The 26,418-nt window shown below is 37.3% G+C and overlaps 2 protein-coding genes across 4 annotated transcripts in view; both read right to left on the bottom strand.

The window, feature by feature from the left end:
* The window catches only part of SLC39A12 (solute carrier family 39 member 12), a 68,873-nt gene extending 54,900 nt beyond the window's left edge, over positions 1 to 13,973 (bottom strand). For all 3 annotated transcript variants that reach the window (XM_075211921.1, XM_075211919.1, XM_075211920.1), the window contains exons 1-2: positions 13,628 to 13,973; positions 35 to 319 (exon numbers count right to left, since the gene is read on the bottom strand). In XM_075211921.1, coding sequence (XP_075068022.1) covers positions 35 to 319; positions 13,628 to 13,936 — 594 coding nt within the window. In that variant the 5' untranslated portion in view covers positions 13,937 to 13,973. The remainder of the gene's footprint in view (positions 1 to 34; positions 320 to 13,627) is intronic.
* A 7,756-nt stretch (positions 13,974 to 21,729) lies between these two features.
* MRC1 (mannose receptor C-type 1) overlaps positions 21,730 to 26,418 on the bottom strand; it is a 96,999-nt gene continuing 92,310 nt past the window's right edge. Inside the window, exons 29-30 of the mRNA XM_075211918.1 lie at positions 24,367 to 24,402; positions 21,730 to 23,432 (exon numbers count right to left, since the gene is read on the bottom strand). Of these exons, the coding sequence (XP_075068019.1) occupies positions 23,191 to 23,432; positions 24,367 to 24,402 (278 nt within the window). The 3' untranslated portion in view covers positions 21,730 to 23,190. The remainder of the gene's footprint in view (positions 23,433 to 24,366; positions 24,403 to 26,418) is intronic.

Genomic DNA, 26,418 nt, shown 5'->3' with positions numbered 1-26,418 from the left:
CAGATGTTTTGCAAATAAGGAAATAATATCTCACCCACTGTCCATCAGATATTTGGAAATGATGCTTTGTTTTTAGTAGGATATCCTCTAATTCGTTAGTAGACAGATAATGACAGTCTTCGTCTTTCTTCAGGTTGAGTATACTGTTGCGGTAGAACAGGTAATCCATGTTAAGAATACCAGTTCGTGAAGAGCAGAAGTCTTTTTTATTCAATATGTAATACAGTAGAATGACTGATATCTTCTGCATTGTGTCATTGTCTATCTTATTCCCAAGTTCTTTTCCAGCCATTGACAGAAGAGTATCAGCTTGAACACACTAAAGACAAGATAAAAAAAACTTGTAAAATGAGGTAAGTGTTGTCCAATATGAAATAAAGACAATGAGGGGTATTTATGCAAAAGTCAATTTAAAGTTGTTACATGAAATTAACAATAAACAAAAACAAAATAAAAACAACACAGGAAATATTTAAAGAGCGAGTAAACCTGGGAATCAAAATGCACTGTTACTTGAATTCATACATGTTTTGCCAGATGTTAATTCTAACCTGTTTTTGCGCATTTTCTATAATTAGCCTTGTGTGACTGCCCCTAAAATTATGTCAAGGCCCATATATTATTATTACATTTAGGTGCAAAATTTGCAGTAAATTAAGGCGGCCAATTAGATACTTTCGTTCATGATCTAACGTGCAATAGATAGATGAATATTGGTTGTGGTGTTTCAGCGCAAATTCTGTAGCTAAATGAATTGTTAGTAAATGAGCCCTTCTTTCAGTTATTCCTTTGGCACACTAGTATTGTCAGTGACTATGCTAAGGTCACAGTATATCAAAACTTTATCCTGGGCCTGCTCACCAATCACATTGAAGCTTCTCTGTTACTATAGAAACTAATTCTATTTGCGTCAGCTCTAGCAGTGGTAGAGCTACCATCTGTGCGGTAGCTGCATTTCACCGGGGCCCTTAGAGATAATGGAGTCCGCTGCACGACAGACGCAGAGGGTCGGAAGTAGGAAGCCGTGGGCCCTGGTTCCCTCCTCCCCACTTCCCTGCAGCAGGGCCCACAGCTTACTAGTTCTGCCTCTGAGCTCTAGTATGCAAATGCTATTACTTCAGTGAAATTAAAAATTCCATTAAGAAAGTACAAGAAACAGGGACACACTTCATTGCAGGATTTGGCTAAGTGGTTAGCACTTCTGCCTTACAGCAGTAAGGTCATGAGTTTGATTCTCGACCATGGCCTGTGTGGAGTTTGTATGTTCTCCCCGTGTTTGCGTGGGTTTCCTCCGGGTGCTCCGGTTTCCTCCCACACTCCAAAAACATACAGGTAGGTTAATTGGTTCCTATCAAATTGACCCTTCTCTCTCTCTTTATGTATGTGTATGTTGGAGAATTTGGACTGTGAGCTCCATTGGGGCAGGAACTGATGTGAATGAGTTCTGTACAGCGCTGCGGAATTAGTGGCGCTATATATATAAATAAATGATGATGATGATGATAATTATGTGCTAGGCAAAGATGACAAAACTTCCATATACATTATATTGCAAAAAAGTAGATGTCTAGCATCAAGTAGAAGTATAAAAATAAACTTTCAAATAATTTTTCAGCTTCCAGTTATGGTGCTGCCATAGTGCTTATTCAATTCCCTGTCAACCAATGGCTTCTGGACATTACTCCAGAAATGAACAATATTTTCCTGGAGAATGCTTAACTTGTATGAGAAAAGTACAGTTTGAAAGATAAACAAGAGCCATCCAGTCCAATGAGTTATGACCCCTTATCTTCAGCGCTGTCGAAAGTCAAGATGGAACAGCCATCCCATACTGAGAAGGGAGATATTGAAAAATATTTACAAGTGAAGGAGAGGTCAAAATATCAGCAGAGGGCAGCAATGCAACAGAAAGGACATGTTCAACCCCCATAAAATGATACATAAAACATAAGTCCTTTCCTTGCAGTAGACAGAAAAGCAGATATAGAACAGATGCCATGTGTGCTGAGGTCTACACATGTTGCATTTGACATAATAAAACCTCAACCACTTTGGACCTGATTCATTAAGGATCTTAACTTGAGAAACTTCTTATTTCAGTCTCCTGGACAAAACCATGGTACAATGCAAGGGGTGCAAATTAGTATTCTGTTTTGCACATAAGTTAAATACTGACAGTTTTTTCATGTAGCACACAAATAATTGATAGCTTATTTGTACACTGAAATTTAAAGTTGATATCTGTGTGCTACAAGAAAAAACAGGCAGTATTTAACTTATGTGCAAAACAGAATACTAATTTGCACCCCTTGCATTGTAACATGGTTTTGTCCAGGAGACTGAAATAAGAAGTTTCTCAAGTTAAGGTCCTTAATGAATCAGGCCCTTTGTCACTAAATTACAAGCTGCTAACTAGAGAAGTTGCCTAAGTTTAACAAAAGGCTGGTGGAAATCCATATTATAACAAAACCGGCAAGCAAGATATTATTATATTTTGCAGAGAAAACTCAAAAAATTTTGAGGAATACCAGCAGATCTCTAGGTTTGCAATATAAAAGCCATAAGCTTATGTTTTAAGTGATTACTGTTTCGCTCTCTCACAATGCAGAAAATAATTTAATAACGCCTGCTCAACTGGGTAGCAGAAGAACATAACATTTGCCTTGATATGCCCAAAGAATTCTCACCATAAGGGATACACTTGTTCTTAACAACAAAGGAAGCTGACAAATTCACAGACCCTCAACAGCCCATTCAGGAGAATATTCTTCTCCAAAACACCTCTACATGATGAGATAGGAACTTTTGCCAAAGTAAATGGATAGTTTCCGGAAGAAAAGTACTTGCATGAATGTACTATTTATATACCTCTCCAGTTGCCATTGAGCTATTGTTAATTTTTTACATTAAGCCATTTGTTCATTACATTGTATATATCAGGTGGACTAAAGTAGGTTTACCATACAAAGCTTTTGAAGTTCTAGGCTGGAGATTTTACTGTTAGACTGGGGAAGGTAGAGAAACTAATCATGCCTATTAAGATATTCAACAACTAAGCGTAAAATGTAAGCGTAAATTGTAGAGAGAAATCCGACAGATCCTGGATTTGGGGTTCCGATCGAAACCGAGTGAAGCTGGGACTAATGAAACAATTTGTTAAAGCCTTGGATAAAGATGGCGATTGCTTCAAATACATTTGTAGATCGTTCCCTGGATTAAGTATGGAAAAACTAAAAGCTGGAATCTTTGGCCATCAAATTTGTAATCTTATCAAGGATTCTGATTCCACAACATTTATGAATGGTGTTGAAGCTTCTGCCTGGTGAAATTATGTATCAGTTGTCCATAACTTATTGGGTAACCTCAAATCGACAATTATAAGGAACTGGTGCAAAACATGCTCACACACATTACACATGTGTGTACTAATATGAGCATAAAGGTATACTTTCTCCCTAACCACTTACACATATTTCAGGATAGTCTTGGTGATTTTAGAGAGGAACAAGGGGATAGGAGATATAATTGTGATATAGGAATGGTATCCAGCCACATGGGACAGACACATGGGGGTAAATGTATCAAGCTAAGAGTTTTCCGGCGGGTTTGAAAAGTGGAGATGTTGCCTATAGCAACCAATCAGATTCTAGCTATCATTTTGTAGAATGTACTAAATAAATGATAGCTGGAATCTGATTGGTTTTTCAAACCCGACGGAAAACTCTCAGCTTGATACGTTTAACCCATGATGGCAGGCTATTTCTGAGGTCATCAACGTGATTGTCCTGATAACCCACATAAAAGAACATTGTATAAACATAATTTTACTATGCATTAATTGTAATTATCCAACTCAGTTTACTATGTTTATCTGTTATAGTGAATAAAATGCCATTATGTATTTCATATGTTTACTTTTGTATGATTTGAGACTATTTCAATGCAGTTTGCAAGGAGGCTCTGCATGACATGAAATATTTGCTATTTTTAGGTTTTTCAATGGGATATCAATTATCTAAAATATTGTTGACAGTCTAGCAGATACAATGTCATATTCGGAATCAGCACCACAAAGTTAGCCCAAAATTACTCTATTATGATTGCCAATAAAATGAGTGTTGACCAGTGTAATATGTATATGTTATTTTAGTGAGTTGAAAGAAAGTTCAGATAGGGCAATAGTTGGCCTTTCCACTCGAGTAAGTGTGTATAACTGACATTGATGCAGGTTTGGTTGACAAAAACATCTGTCTTGACAACACAATGCAATTGAAAGTCCACATTCTGAGAAATTAAGAGGACAGAATTTAGCTCTGGCAAAGAATACATGTATAGTTGGAGATATGATGGCTGACAAGTTACGATATCTGTTGGAGTTAGAGAACCGTATACACTGGTTAATTATTTTTTTAATTGAATCGGAGAAAGCAAATGCAACAATAGAAGAGTTACAAAATCCTTCATTAAGACCAGAGTGGACAGAAGACCTCAACTATGGACAGCGGCATTAGTACACATTTAAAAGATGATGAGAGGACACAATGTTAAATGGTGCAAGTCAATATGACATTGTCCTTGTACCCACCAATATGTTGAAAAGGACATACACATAGTTTAACAACCCAATCACTTTAGCTACATGGACTGACACTTTTGTGGCTAAAGTGCTTGATTTGTTTAGGCCCACACAAAAGCCAACATTTTGGTTGTTGACCTAGAGAATAGACAGGAGTGTTAACAAATGAATGATGGGCATTTGGATACCAGTGGTCACTGGTCATCTTCCTCAATGGTGACAAATTACAATGTTTTTATTACCCTCATCATCAACCTCATCAAAGATGTCCCCATCAATTACATTTTCATTTTTAAAAAAGAAGATACACCAATTAGGTAACCATTAGGCAGCATATGTGACACAATGGAGGGGGTCAGCAGCAATACATTGTAGAGGGTCAGCAGCATTACATTGGAGAGGGTCAGTAGCAATACATTGTAGAGGGTCAGCAGTATTACATTGGAGAGGGTCAGCAGCAATACATTGTAGAGGGTCAGCAGCAATACATTGGAAAGGGTCAGCAGCAATACTTTGGCCAATATTGGTGAAAATTTGGACAGTTGTGCAGAGATCATTAGAATATAGACTGTAAATGACTATAAATAGTAAAATATGAGCAAAAAGAGCTCAAATTCACATAATTCTACCTATTTTTCACAATTTTTAATAAACTCCACATCAAAAGCCAAAACCAAAACCTTTCATGATTTTGGGGAAAAACCTGTAACAATAAAAACCCAAAAAGACGTTTTAGAACCAAAACCATATCAAAAACCAAAACATGGGGGTCAGTGCACATCTCCAGTAAATTGCATCCCGTACTTAAGATATGTGTGCCATGGAATAGTACACAACATTCACATAATCATTATCAGCATGGATCTTTGACAAGGGTGAAAGCAGCCACAACAGATATGCTTCCCAGAGGCATATTTGCGGCTACTTCCCCCTTAGCATAGTGCATAAGGAGAGTCCACATGTTTTTACTGTACTTTGCCTACGCCTGCCCACCCTCTACCTTCCCCATACCACTTCTCTAAGCATATAGACGTGGGGGATACATCTCTGCGCATGCACAGTTGTAAAAACCTCTTTTTGCATTTACGTCTACGTGACCCCCAATATCTTTAATGGTATCAACCCCTCCTAAAAGGATTCCATTTTTTGACAGAGCCAGGAATATTTATTCCAAAATGTCAAAGTAAATGCTCTGGGATCTGATAAAAGTCCAACATCTTAGTACTTTAGAACCAACTCTTTCATTAACTAAAAAATTTTGTTTTTCTCCTAAAACATAGCTCAGTTTAGATTCATTTGAGTCTTAAATGAATCATGAGAGTGATTTGAAAGTGAGTATGAGAGACATAGGAATTTTATTACGTGTGGCAATTTGTGTGTGAGGCACTAGCCATGAACCCATGTGGCTTGACCATGCACCCATGTGGCTTACCCTAATTTCAGAGAGGGCAATGTTTGGAGGTATGTAGGAACAACTCCATGCATCCTCTGTTGCAAATGTCTGGTCTTCCACAAATGCCTCCGTCTTGCTCTGCACATCTATGCTCTTTGATAGAAATCCAAGCACCCTAAACAAATTAAGGAGGGCAGCACCACAACCATTTGGCACTTCCCTAATGAGGCCAACTGTGGCAGATCCTTTCCCTGACTTATCCTGCTCTGTGTTCACATATGCTCTGAAAGCCTCTCTATTAGCATATAAGGGGTCATCATCAAGGTCGCCAAAGCGGGGGGAAGGGTGCAGGTACAAAACACCAGGACCCTGGCCTACCTGTGTAGTGGGAGGAGCCACCAACCTGGTGTGACCACGTACATGATTTTGCAGCTGTGAAAAGGGCCTAAGAAGTTGCTGTAATGATGCCTGAAATTCTTTTTGGAATTTGGAATTCTTGGGCCCTACTTTTAACAGGAGTGTGCAAGAATTCAAGTTCCAGACAGTCAGGACTTTTTAAGTAGCTAGAGAAGATGTGCATTCAATGACGTAACACAAATGACTATCAAAACTCAAGTGACAGCTACCAATGGCTGCCTTGTTCCTGTGATTTGTGCAACCACCTAGCCTATTAATGTAGCTAAATACTTCCATAGATACTACAGGCTTTTGGGACACAAAGGTCCCTTCTTCTGGCAACAACCTCCTATACGTGCCATGGACTTCATAACTGTCTGTTAGGATGAGTATTATCTTAGTCAATATTATCTTATCAATATAGTCTAGAAAAAAAAAAAGAAATAGGAGTTCTGCTGTTGAAGGCACCCCGTAATCCATTACTGGTCGTGTAGTAATTTGTCAATTTTAAAATGATCATTTAATGACATTATTGACATTTTGGTGGACATTATTATTGGCCGTATTACACCTTGCTGGGCATTATTACTGACCATAGGACATATTGCTGGGTATCATTACTGGCCATATGACATCTAGTTGGGCATTATTACTGCCCATATTACATCTTACTGGGTATTATTACTGACCATATTACATCTGCTGGGTATTATTACTGCCCATATTACATCTTACTGGGTATTATTACTGACCATATTACATCTGCTGGGTATTATTACTGCCCATATTACATTATGCTGGGTATTATTACTGGCCATATGACATCTTACTGGGTATCATTACTGGCCATATGACATCTAGTTGGGCATTATTACTGCCCATATTACATCTTACTGGGTATTATTACTGACCATATTACATCTGCTGGGTATTATTACTACCCATATTACATTATGCTGGGTATTATTACTGGCCATATGACATCTTACTGGGTATCATTACTGGCCATATGACATCTAGTTGGGCATTATTACTGCCCATATTACATCTTACTGGGTATTATTACTGGCCATATGACATCTTACTGGGTATCATTACTGGCCATATGACATCTAGTTGGGCATTATTACTGCCCATATTACATCTTACTGGGTATTATTAGTGACCATATTACATTATGCTGGTTATTATTACTGACCATATTACATTATGCTGGGTATTATTACTGACCATATGACATCTGCTGGGTATTATTATTGGCCATATTACATTATGCTGGGTATTATTACTGGTCATATGACATCTAGTTGGGTATTATTACTGGCCATATTACATCTTGCTGGGTATTATTACTGGCCATATGACATCTGCTGGGTATTATTACTGGCCATATGACATCTAGTTGGGTATTATTACTGGCCATATTACATTATGCTGGGTATTATTACTGGCCATATTACATTATGCTGGGTATTATTACTGGCCATATTACATTATGCTGGGTATTATTACTGGCCATATTACATTATGCTGGGTATTATTACTGGCCATATGACATCTGCTGGGTATTATTACTGGCCATATTACATTATGCTGGGTATTATTACTGGCCATATGACATCTGCTGGGTATTATTACTGGCCATAATACATTATGCTGGGTATTATTACTGGCCATATTACATTATGCTGGGTATTATTACTGCCCATATGACATCTGCTAGGTATTATTACTGACCATGTTACATCTGCTGGATATTATTACTGACCATATTACATCTTGCTGGGTATTATTACTGACCATATTACATCTTACTGGGTATTATTACTGACCATATTACATTATGCTGGGTATTATAACTGACCATATTACATTATGCTGGGTATTATTACTGACCATATTACATTGTGCTGGGTATTATTACTGCCCATATGACATCTAGTTGGGTATTATTACTGGCCATATTACATCTTGCTGGGTATTATTACTGGCCATATGACATCTTGCTGGGTATTATTACTGGCCATATGACATCTGCTGGGTATTATTACTGGCCATATTACATTATGCTGGGTATTATTACTGGCCATATTACATTATGCTGGGTATTATTACTGCCCATATTACATTATGCTGGGTATTATTACTGGTCATATTACATTATGCTGGGTATTATTACTGGTCATATGACATCTGCTGGGTATTATTACTAGCCATATTACATTATGCTGGGTATTATTACTGGCCATATTACATTATGCTGGGTATTATTACTGGCCATATGACATCTGCTGGATATTATTACTGGCCATATTACATTATGCTGGGTATTATTACTGGCCATATTACATTATGCTGGGCATTATTACTGGCCATATGAAATCTGCTGGGTATTATTACTGACCATGTTACATCTGCTGGATATTATTACTGAACATATTACATCTTGCTGGGTATTATTACTGACCATATTACATCTGCTGGGTATTATTACTGACCATATTACATCTGCTGGATATTATTACTGACCATATTACATCTTGCTGGGTATTATTACTGACCATATTACATCTTGCTGGGTATTATTACTGACCATATTACATCTTGCTGGGTATTATTACTGACCATTTGACCAGGGCTGCCAAGAGGAATTAAGGCCCCCGGTACAACAAATTCATGGGGCACCCCTTATAGTCAAGTAAGCTAAAAAAAAATAAGCGGCACAAAATTTTTCAGGGATATAGTCATACAATTGGGGGCGTGGTAATGGACCATTGGGGCGGGGCTTGCACATTGATCGCGGAGAGGAGGGGTTTCTGGAGAACCCCCGCTGCGTGCGTTATTTAGGTTATCAACACAAATTTAACATTGACAAATCATTATTTTATAATTGAAATACTTTGTTGTGTCTTTATTGTGACTAATAGCAATGTTGGGAGTAATAGTCGAATTGTCACCTTAAATAAGACGGTCTGGGGATCTGCTTTTCCAAGTTCTTTTTCTTTTCTAGTCTCTGACAAAATGTTTGTTTATTAAAGAAAACTAAATTAATCAGTACAGAGACATACTTTCATAAAGATTTAGTGACCATAGTTTGCACAGGCATATATAAGTAATGAGTCATAGGATTATAGCAAGTCCTGCTACTGTACTTATCTATTACAGGAAACAGGCTATGAGTATAATAAAATCATGCATTCCTAGGATTAGAAATAAATGTAAATCTTGACTTGTGTATATTACACATGCTGCGTAACTGCAGAGCAATTAGATCACATGCTCTATACGTGGAATTATTTAGCAGGAAAGCATGCAGCAACCATTATCGGATGCTAATTCAGCTATGCAGCATGTGTGTCATCATCATCAACGTAGTTCATTTATAAGACAACACAGAATCCATAGCGCCGCACAATAAACAAAAAATAAATAGAACAAAATACAGATAAGAAAGGGACAAAATAAACCATAGAATCTGAGCATCAATACAAGAAGAGAAAACAACTACATTAGAAGACACAGCAAAGGAGAGAGACACAAGTCATGATATATTTATTAGGGATGTTTTGGTTTTGGATCTGTATTAACTTCGTGTTTTGGTTTTGATTTTGGTTTTGGATCTGTATTTTTAAAAATAAATAAATAAATTGCTCATATATACTAAAATCACATAATTTGGCTCTTTTTTTGTCCCTACATTATTGTTTACCTCATTAACATTAATTTCCAGTCATTTCCAATCAATTTTTGTCAAGTGACAAGAACACTGCTACCCCTCTTATTTCTGTGTGAGCAGTGGCACTGAGCAATGTCACTGGAGAATGGAGAGTGTCAAGAACACTGCTACCCCTGTTTCTGCGTGAGCAATGCTGCTGGATCTCCTGGGGAAGGAGGTACTTATGGAATCCAAAACTCATGAGATCCGACAACGCAATAATGACATTTCGATTCCGATCCGAGGAAGCGGGAAAGTTCCGAACCGAGCCAGCTTGGTACTTGGATTGGTGATGTTCGGAGAGGGGGTTCAATTTTCAGAAAACCGAGCCTGAGCATCTCTAATTTTTATCCCTTTAACCCCCCTCTGAGACTAACAACACAAAGTGGTGTTACATGTAATTAACACCTGGAATTACATGGCCAATCTGGTAACTTTTTCAGGAGATTGCTGACATAATTTGCCTTGACGTATGTATGTGTTGTGGATGTGTAAAGCAACTCATTGAATGGTCAGACGGGAGAGTTCTGGTCATAACAATGAAGAGAAGACAATCCTCCTGCTAAGTAGGATTTGGAAATTTGACTCTCTAGGAATGAGATAAGTAATGGCCTTATTATATTCATGGGACCAAAATATATCTGTACTACATGCAACCTGTTCATTTCACAAAGTGTCAGAAAACTACTTTAGCTCTACTCTGGATTTGGTGAGGGCGCGGGTTAAAGAAGAATGAAACCTACTGAATATATACCATATCTCCTTCAAATACACTGGCTGGGCTTTACACCACAAAGGTAGAGAAACCCTTTTAATCACATAACTGAAACAAATCTATGTATTCAATGCATTTTATATATTGAAACCTTAATTTGCCCATATTTTAAAGCCCAAAATATAAAATCTGGTATCACATTTTAAATTTACCTCTCCCTCCAATGGGGTTGAGTATGCTTTAACGGTGGCGAAAATTTCGACACCGAGGAGACCTACAACTAAAATCCGAATTTATGAAAAAACGATTTCAATATAAACAGACTTACCTCAAAACCGATGCTGCAGATCTCTGATCACACAGCATGCTGACCGTAAGTTATTCCGAATAAAGACTTTTCCGGCACTACACTTTCATGTCATTGCGACCTCTATGAATGTTAATTTAAAGCGGCAATGCCGGGACCCCGCAGGTTAGTGTTTAAACGGATTCCAAAACGAGGCAAAACGTCATTGTGACGTCGTCGAATCTCGGATCTCGCGAGTTTTAGAATGAATATATAGCCACCTCCACGGCGATCTAGCGCCATTTTAGAGAGGGACAGAGAAGGGTTAGGTCTTCTTCTTTGTCAGAAGAATGGGGCTATTGTTCTGTATATTGCTTATCAAAATGGTGCCCTGCACTGGTTACTAGATTGGGCCTGCCTACTGTATACTAGTCAGACGACACTATTGCCAGATAATGTTCTTTTGTATTTGACTTTTACTTTTTGGAATTGCAATTTTATACAAATGTCATTGGCAGTGTCAAACACGTCGACAGCCAGAAAAACCACAGCCACATATTGGCACACCATATGTAGATGGTACACCCACCATGATGGTACACCCACCATTCCACTCTAAGCCCACTAAGCCCTTAGTCAAACACTGATAATAGGCTGCACTTATCTGTAGAGCAAATGGAAATACAATGGTAAGGCTTGTATGTATGTAACGTTATGTTACATTATGGGAACTTTTATATATTTATCTGTCTTTACTAGATTCCTTTTTGTATTAGAACAAACCATTTGTTCCTTTGATATAATCTTTTAAAGCCATGTTTTGCTTGGTTATTTGTTTTTGAAGAACATGCTTATATTCCAATAACTTTAACACCAGTTATTTGGTTCCTGGTAACTGCAATTGAAAATGAATGAGGGACTGGGAACAGACCATTGTCTCAAGCTTAATGAGTCGGGTTGGGTGATGATTCAGTATAAAACGTACTCTGAGAACACTTTCATAGGACCAAATGTAGAATTCTGGAACTGCTACACAGATAGCGAGTAAAAAAGTGTCCTCTAAGAGCAGAAGTCCCAATGAAGTGCCTCTGCCCCCCAAATAGTGTGGTTTTGACAAAATTGTTTTTGTGCTCTTCGATTAAACCACTCCTAAGAGAGACTTTATAACTCTCTATCTGTGTGGGGGTCTGTGTGATGGAAGATTTGAGCACACCAGTTGTTTCTTATCATTGTTCAATTTGTGTAAATACATTTTTGTTCATATTTCCATAATTTTGGTTTGTGGAAATATTTTGAAGTATTTGAAGTACTATCATACCATCACGTCACGTCTGTATTTAGACATTGATCTGCCCTAGGCATCTTCAGTAAATAATACTTACTTTAGTAATTGTGTACTCTTTGTTATTGTTACAACACATCTATTCATGTCCTTCTATCCATCACCCTGCTCGTCCACTTCATAATTGTATTTGGGGAATAATAGGTGGTTGGTAAAGGCCAAGTAGCAATTGTCTGCCCCTTGAACATTGCCGGACTAGCCAAGTGCCTAGTTTGCCTGCATTGAACAAACAACCCTGGCTGCGGTAGTTACTAATATGTTAGGAGATCTGTTTTATAGTTAAACTCAGAGTACAAGGAAAGCAAAAAACGATGCCTCAATTGTATACGTCTCAGAAAAAGTTGTATCGGCCCTGAAGTAAATTCACACTTTTAAAAACAGTTTAGAAGTTATAGGTTTAAATGCTTTAATTCAATTTCTTTATTTACCCTAGCTGTAGCAATAAACTAGCACACGACCACACTAATATTGTCTTATAATGGATCTATTACAATATTACTGTGGTTGTGTGTTAGTTTCCTGCAGACATGATTACTGAACTACAATGTATGACAATCACACAGAGATCAGTATTGCAACTTGAGTAAAAGTTATGGGGAAGAAAAGTTTCTAAAATAATCTCCTATGTAAAGTAAAGAAAGAAAGTTTTTTAAACTAGGTTTAACCAAGGTGCTGTAGAAGCTCAATGCTGCATGACTGCAGATAAAATATTCAGAACACGTCCGCTGACACAATTAACTGTGGTGTGGCTTGTGGAACCTCAGAGGAATACTAATTGTGTGCCAATGTACTTACCCCTAACTAAACTCACTAGTAAAGATGCATATTTTATATATTTTTACTTGTTATATTTTTACACGTTTTACATTGGTTTTTTTTTAATCTAAATTTACAATTAAACATACATGAAATAAATTTTAAAGGCACTCACAGGACAGGGATATTTTATTCTAAACTAAAGAATGTTGGTGATTCTGAAACGTTGCTGGAACACTTGGAATTAAACATATGAAATTCTCCTGCAAAAGATCTGTGAGTGTCTATATATACTGTGTATAAATAATTTGAAAAGTAAATTGGAACAAACAATTTACAGAAAATGAACAGTAGTATTAAAGAAAGTATTCTTTTTTCAAAAATAAAATCTACTTAATAATAAATATGTATTTAAAAAAACATTAGACACTTTGATGTACTTACTGACCCGATTACATGGTTGCTGTCTGCCGTTTAGGTTGCTAGGACATTCAACCATTTCCAGCAACAATGTTACAATCTCTCTAGAGCTGTTCTTGCGAAGTTCAGTTTCATTTGCAGGAAAGAAAGTATGGAGAGTTTGCAAGAGTCCCCTATGGCTGTGGGTCTGGTTGGTTTGCTCATGGCGGGACTCAGCATGTGCTTCCATGAAGATTACACCAAGTGAGGAGAAAAATGTAATTATCCAAAACGGATGCTTCTTCCAATACCACATTGTGACTCCTGTTTGCCGGAGAAAACGAAACATCCGCAGCATGTACAAAACACAGTCCCACTGGTGCGGTGCGAAGACTTTAAAGGATAATGCAAACAATAAAAGCCTGCTAAGTAGAATGACTGCAATGTGTTTTGAAGGAATTTATTAATTGGTTCACTAAGCTGATTTGCAGTGACAAGCTGCTCCTGCACAACAGGGGTCTGTGCAGAGTTTGTGGCCGGACTCACTCCCATCAAGGCATGGGGAATGGTGCATTTCTTTCAAATTAACATTGAAAACAAATCTGGCAAAAAGATTGAAGCTTTCGAACTGTCCATGGAAGTAAAAAATATTAAAATAAAGTTCACTCATTTTTGTAACGGTAATGTATTCAAGCGTTGCAGTGTCCAATGGGCTCATAATTAACTTTAATATAACCCTATAATGATGCAGAAAGTTTGTGAATAATAAATGTATTGTGAGTGTGCTCATTTATCTATCTATCTATCTATCTATCTATCTATCTATCTATCTATATATCTACCTATCTATCTATCTATCTATCTATCTATCTATCTATCTATCTACCTATCTATCTATCTATCTATCTATCTATCTATCTATCTAATCACTCACTTATATATACTATCTATCAAATATCTATATATCTCATTCCTTCTAACTATCAATAAAATATAATTATGTCAATCTATCTATCTCTATCTATATCTATCTATCTATATCATCATCATCTATTTATATAGCGTCATAGTTCCACAGCATTGTACAGAGAACTAACTGACATCAGTAGAATATTTTTGGAGTGTGGGAGGAAACCGGAGCACCCGGAGAAACTCTTGAAACTAGCGCTGTGAGGCAGAAGTGCTAACCACTAAGACAACCGTGTTGCCGCGTTGGTAACCACTATTCCTACACAAAAAAAATGATGTGTGGTAATTCCGAAGATGCTGCGTGCCGGCGCTGGATTGTGACGTCGCTGAACACATTTAAAGAGATGCGGTAATTACAACGTTGGGGTTAAGGTTAGGTTTCCGATACTTTCCTGACATCACAATCCAGCACCAGCGTGCAGCATCTTCGGAATTACTACGCACTGCATAGCAGAGTCTATGGAAATCCACGGCATTGCTGTCAAGGTAGGTGTATATTTTCATCATGTAGTTATTTAACAACTCATATTTTTTGTAGGAATACTGGTTGTCGGTACCCCAGCTGTGCTGCATATATATATATATATATATATATATATATATATATATATATATATATATACATATATATATATATATATATATACACACACACACACACACACATATATATATATATATATATATATATATATATATATTGTGCTCACCAGCTACACTGTGCATCTCTCTACCCATTGACTCTACTCCTCCACTCCTCCATTATCTTTGCACCACTTTCAGTTGCACCCACACTAATGGGCACAGGGTTTCAGCCTGCGCTGACTATACCCCTTGCAGCCCAGTAGCTGTGTTGAGAGTCGTAGTGTTATTTATTTTCTGCATTATACAGTTATACCATGTACTATCTTGTTGTTCTCCATCTGTACGCCGCTGCGGACCTCATTTGGCGCCCTATAAATAAAGTATAATAATAATAATAATAATAATAATAATAATATATGCATCGATCAGAAACTAAATCAAAGATATTACCATGTTAATAACATACAAATCACCCCAGATACTGCGGTATAATATCAGATGCCACATTGCTCTTAAAGTTTAGAAATGTGCTATCAAAGATACATATTACATTACTTCACATTTAAAAAGTAATAAATGCCTTTGAGTGTATATTATAACTTGTGGACGGAGTGTTCATTACTGAATGTTACAAATCTGATTTCGCTTGAGAACTTTTTATTTTGGACTCCAGAAGCTGAAAGGGATTAGTTAATCTTACGCATGCCGGTCTATGGTTGCTATGGAGAGAGAGGTACTTTTAAGCTAACAACGGGTAAAAATATAAATGATTTGTCAGCTTTAGAGAAACAATGACTTGCTCCTGTATAATTAGGCTGGGTATACACTATACAATTGCTCCCGATGCGATATTCTAGATGATTTAACCAACGATTAAGGAAAGAAAAAAAAAAAAGTCCCGATCAGCATAAACACACGAAAAACATTTTACACGATTTACCTTCAGATCTGTGCTCTTCATGTGTCATAATAACCATCCGCTGAAAAGATCGTGACTCTACACACTCAATAGAGATCTATGGACACTGACGGTCCTGAGTGTGTACACACTGCAGAATTGGAGCGACATCGTTCCATCATTGAACAAGATTTTTGGTCCGATTTAAAAATCAAATGAAACAATATTATCATCATCATCAACTATTTTATATAGCGCCACCAATTCCGCAGCTCTGTACAGAGAACTCACTCACATCAGTCCCTGCCCCGTTGGAGCTTACAGTCTAAACTCCCTAACATACATACATGATGAGCTTTGGAACGATAATCGTTCATCGTTGCGATGTCGGGCTGAACGATCATTTATCGTTTCATTGGCCCAATAATCTCCTAAAAACACTGTAGTGTGTACCCAGCCTAACTTTGATCTTACTCAAGTATTGGGAGGAATTATATTATTAATTTGTACAAGATAGTATTAAAATGTTCATCAACATAACATATGAGCACATGTAAAGATTTTATTTCAAAGCAACAGTATAAAATTTCATATTTAGGCCTCCTGCCCACTAGCGTCAAAAAGTGCATGTGAAAATACATATAGATGTCTGATAGGCATTTGATATGTTGTTTATATGTGGTCTGTATGTATTTGATATGTTCACCTGTTTTGACATGCGTTTGCAGGTGCGTCAAGAATGCAAGTGGTAGAGAGGTTTTCCCAATAAACTCAATTACCGGAGTGTACTGAATAGAAAAATCCAGACCCCCCATTTCAGTTACTGCCCCAGGCAGCAGAAAAGACTGGGTCACCTCAGGGCGGTTGGATTGACGGGTCATGCCATATCTGTATCTACTGCCTACAAGGCGTACATAGTTCACTTTTCAATTTTAGGTGGACAATCCCTTTAAACTTTACATGACTAAGGCAATTTACAAATAATGTAACTGTTAAAATAAATTAAACTTATAAACACTTTGTATCCAATTTATACATTAATGTCTGGCTTATTTGTTTATTGAAGAATTTTATATGGATTAATCACACAACAATACACAAAATTGTAAAAGAAAAAGTAGTCTGATATGTCACACTACACTATAGAAACCTCATTCCACCTTCGCATATCTTCAGTCTATTGGGTCTTGCATGCAAGTATGCAACATTTAATAATTGGTTAAGCTTTCTGTTTTCTCTCTGTGGTATTCATCTATGGCTGTCTATTGCAAATACATTTTATTTTTGTTGCCCTACGATATGACGCATAACTGCTCTGTGAATGCAATTTTATGCAATTTCAGAACAGAGCTTATATGCATCATAAACACTTTTTTTTAAAACCTAAAACATATAAAAACCAAAAAAGAAAAAAAGGAATATTCTCCCCGTGTTTGTGTGGGTTTCATCCGGGTGCTACGGTTTCCTTCCACAGTCCGAAAACATAGTAGTAGGTTAATTGGCTGCAGTCAAAATTAAACTGTGTGTGTTTAAACTGTAAGATCCAATGGGGCAGACGCTATATAATTAAATGATGATGATCATTATGATACTAGTGGCTTCAGTTCGTTACTTGAAAAGTTAGTGCCAACAGGAATAGGTGGAGGAATTGGGAAAGTGAGGGGAGGGGAGAGCGGAGAGTGGCGTCCTTACCAGTCACATCTATCCACTGACATTCATAGTCTAATAGAAGGACAAAATTAGGATGAAGTAATTCAAAATATAATTGCTTATAACAAGATTTTTCAGAGTAAATTTGAGGAAAAACTACTTCACAGAATGAGTAGTGGATGAGTGGAATAGCCTCCCATCAGATGTGGTAGAGGTTAATACAGTAGAGCAGTATAAACATGCTTGGGATAGACATAAGGATATCCTTACAAAGAATAAAGGATCAAATAAGGTTTGAGGTTACCATAGCTTAAAAATTGGGCATCTTAGATGACCCAAGTTATTCTTACCTGCCGTCAAATTCTATGTTTCTAACACTAATACAGAAAAACAGTGTTGACATTAGAAATTAGTGTTATTAATTATAATAACCTTTTACCTCACTTACTGTTGTAAGATGAACTCATAAATACAAATATATAGTGTCCGGAGTGTGTACATCTTTCCACAGACTTTGTGTCTTCAAGTAATTTACGAAACGTTAAATGTTATGATTCAACAACAACATCTCGCAATTTTGTAGAAACAAAGTAAGGTTTAAATGATATGGTTTATAATTTTTTGGGAGACGGATTCGACAAAAGGCTTTTTAATGTGGCAACAATATTGAAAGTGCAAATTCTCTGCATTTACTGTAGATTTTCCATTACTTTAAGATAATATTGGTCAGTGTGATTAAATTATAAAAACTGCACAAGGATATTCAATACGCCGATTATACTGGAAACTTCAGCACTGCAACGATTAAATACTTAATACGACTGCCAATGGGCATTTAAGGGTGCTACATATATAGGAACTCTAAATATATTGAAAGAGTATATATTTTATAGTAAGATACTAGTGATTTCATACATAGAGTAATAGTATTAAAGTATTGGTTTATAAAGAAGAGTTATTAGTAGCATAACAGTCAAAATTTGTCAAGTGTAAGTTTAGAGTTGACCTTTTATAATTGAGTAATTAAGAGAGTAATATGATATGATCCAGAAGATTAGCTAAATTATATAGATTACATGTTGATTTCTGCATATAATGAGGGTCTGATTCATTAAGGAACGTAAATGCCGATATGTGCCGTATTTTGCATAAAATCGGTCTACATATGAACAGAACCGGACAACACGCCAGAGAAAGCAGCGACGTTCAATTAATCTTCAAGCGCAAAGGGCCCTTACGGTAGCCTGTGAATTCAGTGACGGAACAGGGAGGGGACTGGGCGTATGCACGTAGTCAATGTACAGTAATGGCGTACCAAACTCAGCGCACACAGCAGCATCTGATTCAAGCTTTGGGCAATCTATAAGGTGCATATTGATCTGTTGTATCAGGAGCAACTCTAATAAATGCATTTTATGTACAGTGGACATTAATAACATTGTAATAAATGTTTCGGGGTAAAAGAAAATGATGAAAAAATATAGAATTTTTTGTACAATTTTGTCATTAATGACTATGGGCCTGATTCATTAAGGATCTTAACTTAAGAAACTTCTTATTTAAGTCTCCTGGACAAAACCATGTTGCAATGCAAGGGGTGCAAATTAGTATTCTGTTTTGCACATAAGTTAAATACTGGCTGTTTTTTCATGTAACACACAAATATCAACTTTAAATGTCAGTGTACAAATAAGCTATCAAGTATTTGTGTGTTACATGAAAAAACAGTCAGTATTTAACTTACGTGCAAAACAGAACACTCATTTGCACCCCTTGCAATGTAACATGGTTATGTCCAGGAGACTGAAATAAGAAGTTTCTTAAGTTAAGATCCTTAATGAATAAGGCCCTGTGTTATTAACTGGCGACAATCATTTTTTTGTGTGTTCTTTTGGGACTTTATATTCGACAAATGTATAGGACGTATCTTGTAGTGCATTGTCTGTTAGAGCAGAGCGGACCTAGACCCGTATTCAACAACAGAGACGTTTCCATTTACGTGCGTTTTTAAAAAAACAGCAATTTATGTTCCTTTTGCATGCCTTAGTGAATCCTTCCCTGAATGTATTAATTTCTGGGATGTCCTGTACGATATTCACCAATGTTGTTATTGTGTATTGTGTAATCAATACTTCCATTTACATATTTTTGGTTGTCTGCATGAATCTATAAAATTAAATATTACCAGGGAGCTATAGGGAGGGGTATCCTGAATCACCCCTGGTACTTAAAACCCAAGTATTTTAGTATAGATTTAGGTGGAGGCTCTAACCACTAACTACTACCTAGTTAAAGGGTGTTACACATGTTTGCAGTTCTTTGACCCGAGTCGTTAGGGAAAGTAAAGGGAAAAAAAAGTATAATTTTGTACCTTGGCAAAACCATGTTGCATTGGAGGTAAATTTAAAATGTGGGGACAGATTTATAGTTGGGGTAGGGCAAGTCCTAGATGAACTTTATATTTCAGTGTAAAAAAAATGCTATGAAGTATTTGTTTGCTACATGAAAAAACAGCCAGTATTTTCCTTATGTGCAAAACAATAAAGTAATTTGTACCCCTTGCATTGGAACATGGTTTGTCCAGGAGAAAACTTACTCATTTTTTGCCTTACTTTCCTTATTGAATCAGGCCCACACTTCACAATGGAGCACTGCGGCAATTTCCAAACTTCCATTTCGTAGATGTATGAAAATGAGATTTTTACATTATTTTAACACCTTCTGAAAACTGTTGTGCACTCCAGTCTTGGGTTATAAAGAAACCAATGGTGTTTTGGAAATATACATAGTCCTTTGAAAAAAAACAAGGGAGTATATTTACTAAACTGCGGATTTGAAAAAGTGGAGATGTTGCCTATAGCAACCAATCATATTCTAGCTGTCATTTGGTACAATGTACTAAATAAATGACAGCTAGAATCTGATTGGTTGCCATAGGCAACATCTCCACTTTTTTAAACCCGCCGCTTAGTAAATCTAGCCCTAGGTATGATTTGTATGGGCAACAATGACTAATATTGATGTTGGAATGTGACCAGCAAAAAAGTGGCAAAATCACATCAGCACTGGTGCGAAAAAAAGCCTCAGCAGTCGAAGGGGCTAAACGAGGGCTCATCAAGATTTTTTTCATGGAAATGTAAAGTCAAAATTGACACAGTCAACTTCATAACCCTGTTTAATATATTAAATAATAATGTCAAGTCTGGTTATGTATCTTATAGGTTTGGTAGTATCTACACTGAGCTAATGGTTTTCCCCTTTTTCAATTAACATTCCCCAACATGAAAGCCCGAACGGGTTCGACCATGCACGCACCCATCCTATGCATAGAATAGTAGACCAGGGGTCTCAGGAGTGGTAAGTAGAAACGCATTGATCACCTGCTCCCCAAAGAATTGCTATAAGGAAGAGTGACTGCTAGTTATGCCCATGAGACCGACAGAAATTTGTATTGATTTTGCAATATAGAATGTTGGCAGTTATGGTATCCCCAAAAAACTCTAAAGGTATTTATCTAGTACTTCAGAAATGTCACTGTTCTTAAAAAAAGATATGTTGTGTTGTCCTCACTTTCTAGGACAAAGGGGTATATTTACAAAACTGCGGGTTTGAAAAAGAGGAGTTGTTGCCTATAGCAACCAATCAGATTCTTGCTGTCATTTATATAGTACATTCTACAAAATGACAGCTAGAATCTGATTGGTTGCTATAGGCAACATCTACACTTTTTCAAACCCACAGTTTAGTAAATATACCCCAAACACTCTGGTAAAATGTCTCCATACAGTGGAGGCAGCCATTTTGTGGGCTGCACCAATGCTGATGAGAATACAGCCTATCAATTAGTGACCTCACCTAATAAAGTGATATGTTGTATTCTCAGTTTTGGTTGAACGGCCAAAATAGCTGCTTGCAGTGTTTTTAGGCAATGGTGTACATTAACAGTGCAAACCATTAGAACTCCTTTATCACTCACTTAAGGCTGTGTTGATTGCGAAATATATTTCAACACTTGCCGAGAAGACAAAAAAAATGATGCACACGCAGAATTAAAAGAAACATTTTTATTTTACACATCATCTGTAACAATGAATATAAACCGCACAGACAACTGGAATTTCTCTCTCTGCTATGATTAGTGATTATTGGTAGAACGAGACACAACCTGTGCTCCTTGAGGCTATAAAAAGGCACATTGATGTAACTATGCTGTTGCAGTGTGAAGTAGTCAGCAGCATGATCTGAAATAGTGGTACACAAAAAGCACCTAACATTTTATAAAGATCTTTGTTATCCCAGATGTGGGGTCCATCAGATGCAGAGGAAGGGGGGGGGGGGGGGGTCATTGATTAGTCCCCATATCCCAAACTGAGAAAGATATTGGAGAATCTTTAGCAATTGAAGGTCTATGAGAGCCAAAGTAGGGTACCTACAGAGGCCAAGCCTAGGGCAGTTTCCATGTTGCCCCAAGGGAACGAGTGCCACATGACACATTGAGCCAAGTAACACTTATTGAATTTTGAGACCCTCCAATCCAGTTTTCAATATAACCCTATGGGGGCTCTCCTATGCTAGATAAACTCAGACACTATCTGGAAGGTCTAATATAAGAACAGCAGGATGTCACTGGCTATTCGGTGGAAACAATAGAGTTTGACAAATCCTTCTGAATTGTTTCTATGGCAGTGGTATGAAGCTGAGTGTGGTCTCCAGTTATATCATCTTGCAGAAGTTTAAGGCTAAAATTAAAATTAGTATCCAATCGCTTCTTAATGACCTGATGCTCTTGTACATCCAGTACCGCGGTTTTTTATCTTTGTTGTAAGCCGAAACTCACTGTGCGTTTGTATCTCAGGTGTATGAGGAAGCAATGGAAGGGGAAAAGAATCCATTCAAACCATATTTTCCAACAATGAATGAAAAAAATGTAACGATGGAACCCATTATGTTCTGTGTTGTTCCATCTCTTTACAGTTTTAAGATGGCCGCGGCATGGATTTGATAATATCAGCCCACCCCAGTACAGTAAAGTGTACCTGTTGTATGTACAAAGTGGAACAGCCATTTTCAGGGCTGAAGCAGAGTATCAATTCACTAGGAACTAGTGTCGTCACTAAACGGCTGAGACACGAGGCACAACATACCTCTAACCTCAGTGATGGCTATAGTTCTTAAAGAATTGATAAGTTGTACTCTATAAATATTGGTTCAACCTACAAAATGGCCGACCACTTCCGAGAGTAAACAACAGTATGACTTTTCTTTCCAAAATTTTAATTATTTACCTGTATGCACAAAGGAGTCCTTTTTCATGTACAAAAACATTATTTTCAAGATATAATATCCTGTTAAGCATGTTGGTAATTTCGTGGGGTGCCACCAGTTTCCCTTATGATTTTGCGGACGGGTTGCTCTTTCCACTTTTTTCGGATAATGAATGTAAACCTCAGCACAATGAGTCTGTCACAACCTAGGAACGATTTTACCCTCATATACAACTTTTACTGACACTAAGAAATAGCTTGTTCATTTTGCTCGATGTTTTCCACTAAAACATTTGTATCATGCGTTGGGGGTACACGGTTACCATTAAAGTATAACGTGTTGTCAAAATTGCTTTCTGGGGGAGGCTTGTTCTGTTTCCTCCTATATACATAGTAGACTGCAATGGTGGCACCAGCAACAACAAGTATTACAAAAATAACCACACCAACGGTTACACCATGTGAAGGAGGTCCTGTCTTTGTTTCTTCTGTAACAGAAAGCGTAGGTTACAAAATGAGAGCGTTAGCAACAGTCTGATAAATCTCTGATGCATTAAATCTGTGCGTTTTTGGTAAGTATATTAGATTTTTAGCTCCACTGGATCATGGACTCATGTACCTGTATAAAATGATATTATTGTGCATTGCAGTGGAACAGGTTAGCGGTATGAAACTAAATGATTACAAATGTATATTATGGGCAGCACTGTGGCTCAGTGGTTAGCACTTCTGTCTCACAGCACTGGGGTCATGAGTTCGATAACTGACCATCTGTGTGGAGTTTAAATGTTCTCCCCGTGTTTGAATGGGTTTTCTCCCACATGCCAAAAACATACTAGTAGGGTAAAAATTGACCCTAGTCTCTGTGTGTATGTTAGGAAAGTTAGACTGTAAGCTCCAATGGGAGCTTACATGATACGAGTTCTCTGTACAGCGCTGCGGAACTTGTGGCGCTATATAATTAGATGATGATGGTGATATTTATGTGTGTGTGAAGCTGAAGTTAAAAGTGGGCTTGTCTGTATGGGATATTAATCTGCATATTCTAGCATTACCACAATCCCATTATGAGCCTATTACTACTAATCAACATTTATGAAAACTGGTGCACAAGTAACTATACAATATATAAGGGTTGTTTTCCCAAACAAAACTGTATTTAAAAAAATGACATTCTGGGGGGGTATTCAATTGTTAGCCAGAACCGCTAAAATCCTGCGCTCGAAAAATATTACCGTTAATACGGTAATATCTCGCTGGATTTCAGCTCGCAGCTCAGTTATCTGTGCATAATTTTTAACGGAAGTCCCCCTAGTGTGTTTAGTTTGCTTGTTTTTCTTGGTAAGTTCCAACAAGCAGTCTGCTACTTTGTTTATTTACTTTAAGTGAATCAAAAGTTTTGGAAATAAAAATGTACTGTACCTGGTTTCTTCACTGGCTGTTCTGTGGGCAGCGGAACTGTTAAGACAATGTGCAGTAGATTAAATAATTTTAGGTTTGATTATTGTAAATACAATTTAAAAAAAATGAAGGCTTGCTTGCCAGTCTAGCACATTACAAGGCAAAGTCCAACCTAGCAACAGTTTTGTAAATCTCCTTTATTTTTAACTTTTCACTTTTTTCTCCTAAAATCCTGCCTGGTTAAGCATAATTTATGTCTTATATTAATTGTGAGAGTGACCTTGTGACTGTCTTTATTACATGAGTCAATTTTGTATCTTTGAATGTTTGTATTACACCTAGAAAATGTGCATAGTTGTAGAATTGCAACTGCAAGATACAAAGAGTATCCCAATAAAAGTAAAAGGCTGTGACCCCTCCAATGAAGCAGGGAACACCCCCTAAATGTGTCCTTTAAACCCCTCTATTCCATTTAAATAACCTTGTTTTTGCATATGGGTATAAATATAGGTAAACTCATGCATCGTTTTGTGGTGCATTTCCACAAATGTAGTTATGTGACTTCACAAAACAATATTTGCACTGCGCTTTGTCACTTAATAGCTGTATGGAGTATGGTAGCAGGATGTCATTATTGTGGTTGTCTATCCCACATTTTTTTTTACCTTTAAACACACTTTTTTTGTCCAATTAATGGTCTGCATCTCATGAATGAATGGGACTCCAAAACACCACCCCTGCGTAAAACCTCCCCGATCCTCCCCTTCACCGTACATGAAACTGCTCTGTTTCCTTTGTATCCATAGGGGTGGCCGTACACTTGAGGCAGTAGCCAAGTGTATTGACCTGGATAGAACTGAGCAGTTTTAGGTCTGGAAGGGGGGGGTCAGGGAGGTATTCAGCAGTGTGATGGCATTCTATTGTTTGTCCTGTGATCCAGGTGAAGAAGCAGCAATTGTTTTCTTTCCAATTTTGCAGGCTAACAGATCCGGTGTGTCTTATGAACTATGACGACTTTTGGCGCCAACAATATGGTAAATGGTTTTCACCGTCTGAAGCTTCTATGCATCAAGCCATTGAGAGGGAAAAAATGGGGAAGGAGGGTGGTCTCCAGCTTTGAATAAAATTAAAAGTTGGAGTGACGGGACACTGCTGGTCTGCTCATTTTTTAAACTATGGTAACCTCCAACCCTATTTAATTCTTATTTCTATTGAAGAATATCCTTATGTCTATCCCAAGCATGTTTAAATTGCTCTACTGTATTATCCTCTACCACCTCTGATGGGAGGCTATTCCACTTATTCACTATCCTTTCTGTAAAGTAGTATTTCCTCTAATTCCCTCTGAACCTACTTCCCCCTAGTGTCAGTGCATGTCCTCGTGTTCTAATACTTCTCTTTCTTTGAAGAATGTTTCCCTCCTGTACTTTGTTCAGACCCTTCATATATTTTAAAGTTTCTATCATGTCCCCCTTTCTCTTCTCTGCTCCAATCTATACATATTAAGATCTTATAGTCTTTCCGGGTAAGTTCTGTGCTGTAGACCATGCACCATTTTAGTGGCCTTTCTTTGTACAGTCTGTAATGTATTTATATCCTTCTGGAGATATGGCCTCCAGAATTGAACACAGTATTCTAGATGAGGCCGTACCAATGACCTATACAGTGTTATTAGTACTTCTTTCTTTCTGCTATTCTGATTCCTCTCCCTTTACAACCAAGCATCTGATTTGCCTTTCTCATTGCTTGTCTCTCTATCCAACACCTCCCTCTCCATTATTTTCACTGGTCAAAACAAATGGATCATAAAGACCGTGTAGTAAAGGAAAAAAGTTCCCCATGAAGGTGTTGCCCTAGGCACATGCCCAGACTGGCTGTGCATAGGGCAACACTTTCATGAGGAAGCCTATATCAGCTTGTATATTTAGAACGCATGCAAAAGTGCTCTCGTGTGGCAAAATTCATTTGCCATTGAATACTTTGTCCTTGTACCAAGCTTTGCAGAATTTAATTTCTATTTTTTATTATCAGTAAACAAACCTCTTAACAATCCATGAAAAGCGGTCGGAAATT

This window comes from Mixophyes fleayi, chromosome 5 (genome assembly GCF_038048845.1).
Source record: "Mixophyes fleayi isolate aMixFle1 chromosome 5, aMixFle1.hap1, whole genome shotgun sequence".
In the NCBI taxonomy this organism is placed as follows: domain Eukaryota; kingdom Metazoa; phylum Chordata; class Amphibia; order Anura; family Limnodynastidae; genus Mixophyes; species Mixophyes fleayi.
Note: the sequence above shows the minus strand (reverse complement) of the source record. Positions and strands in the feature narration are given on the sequence as shown.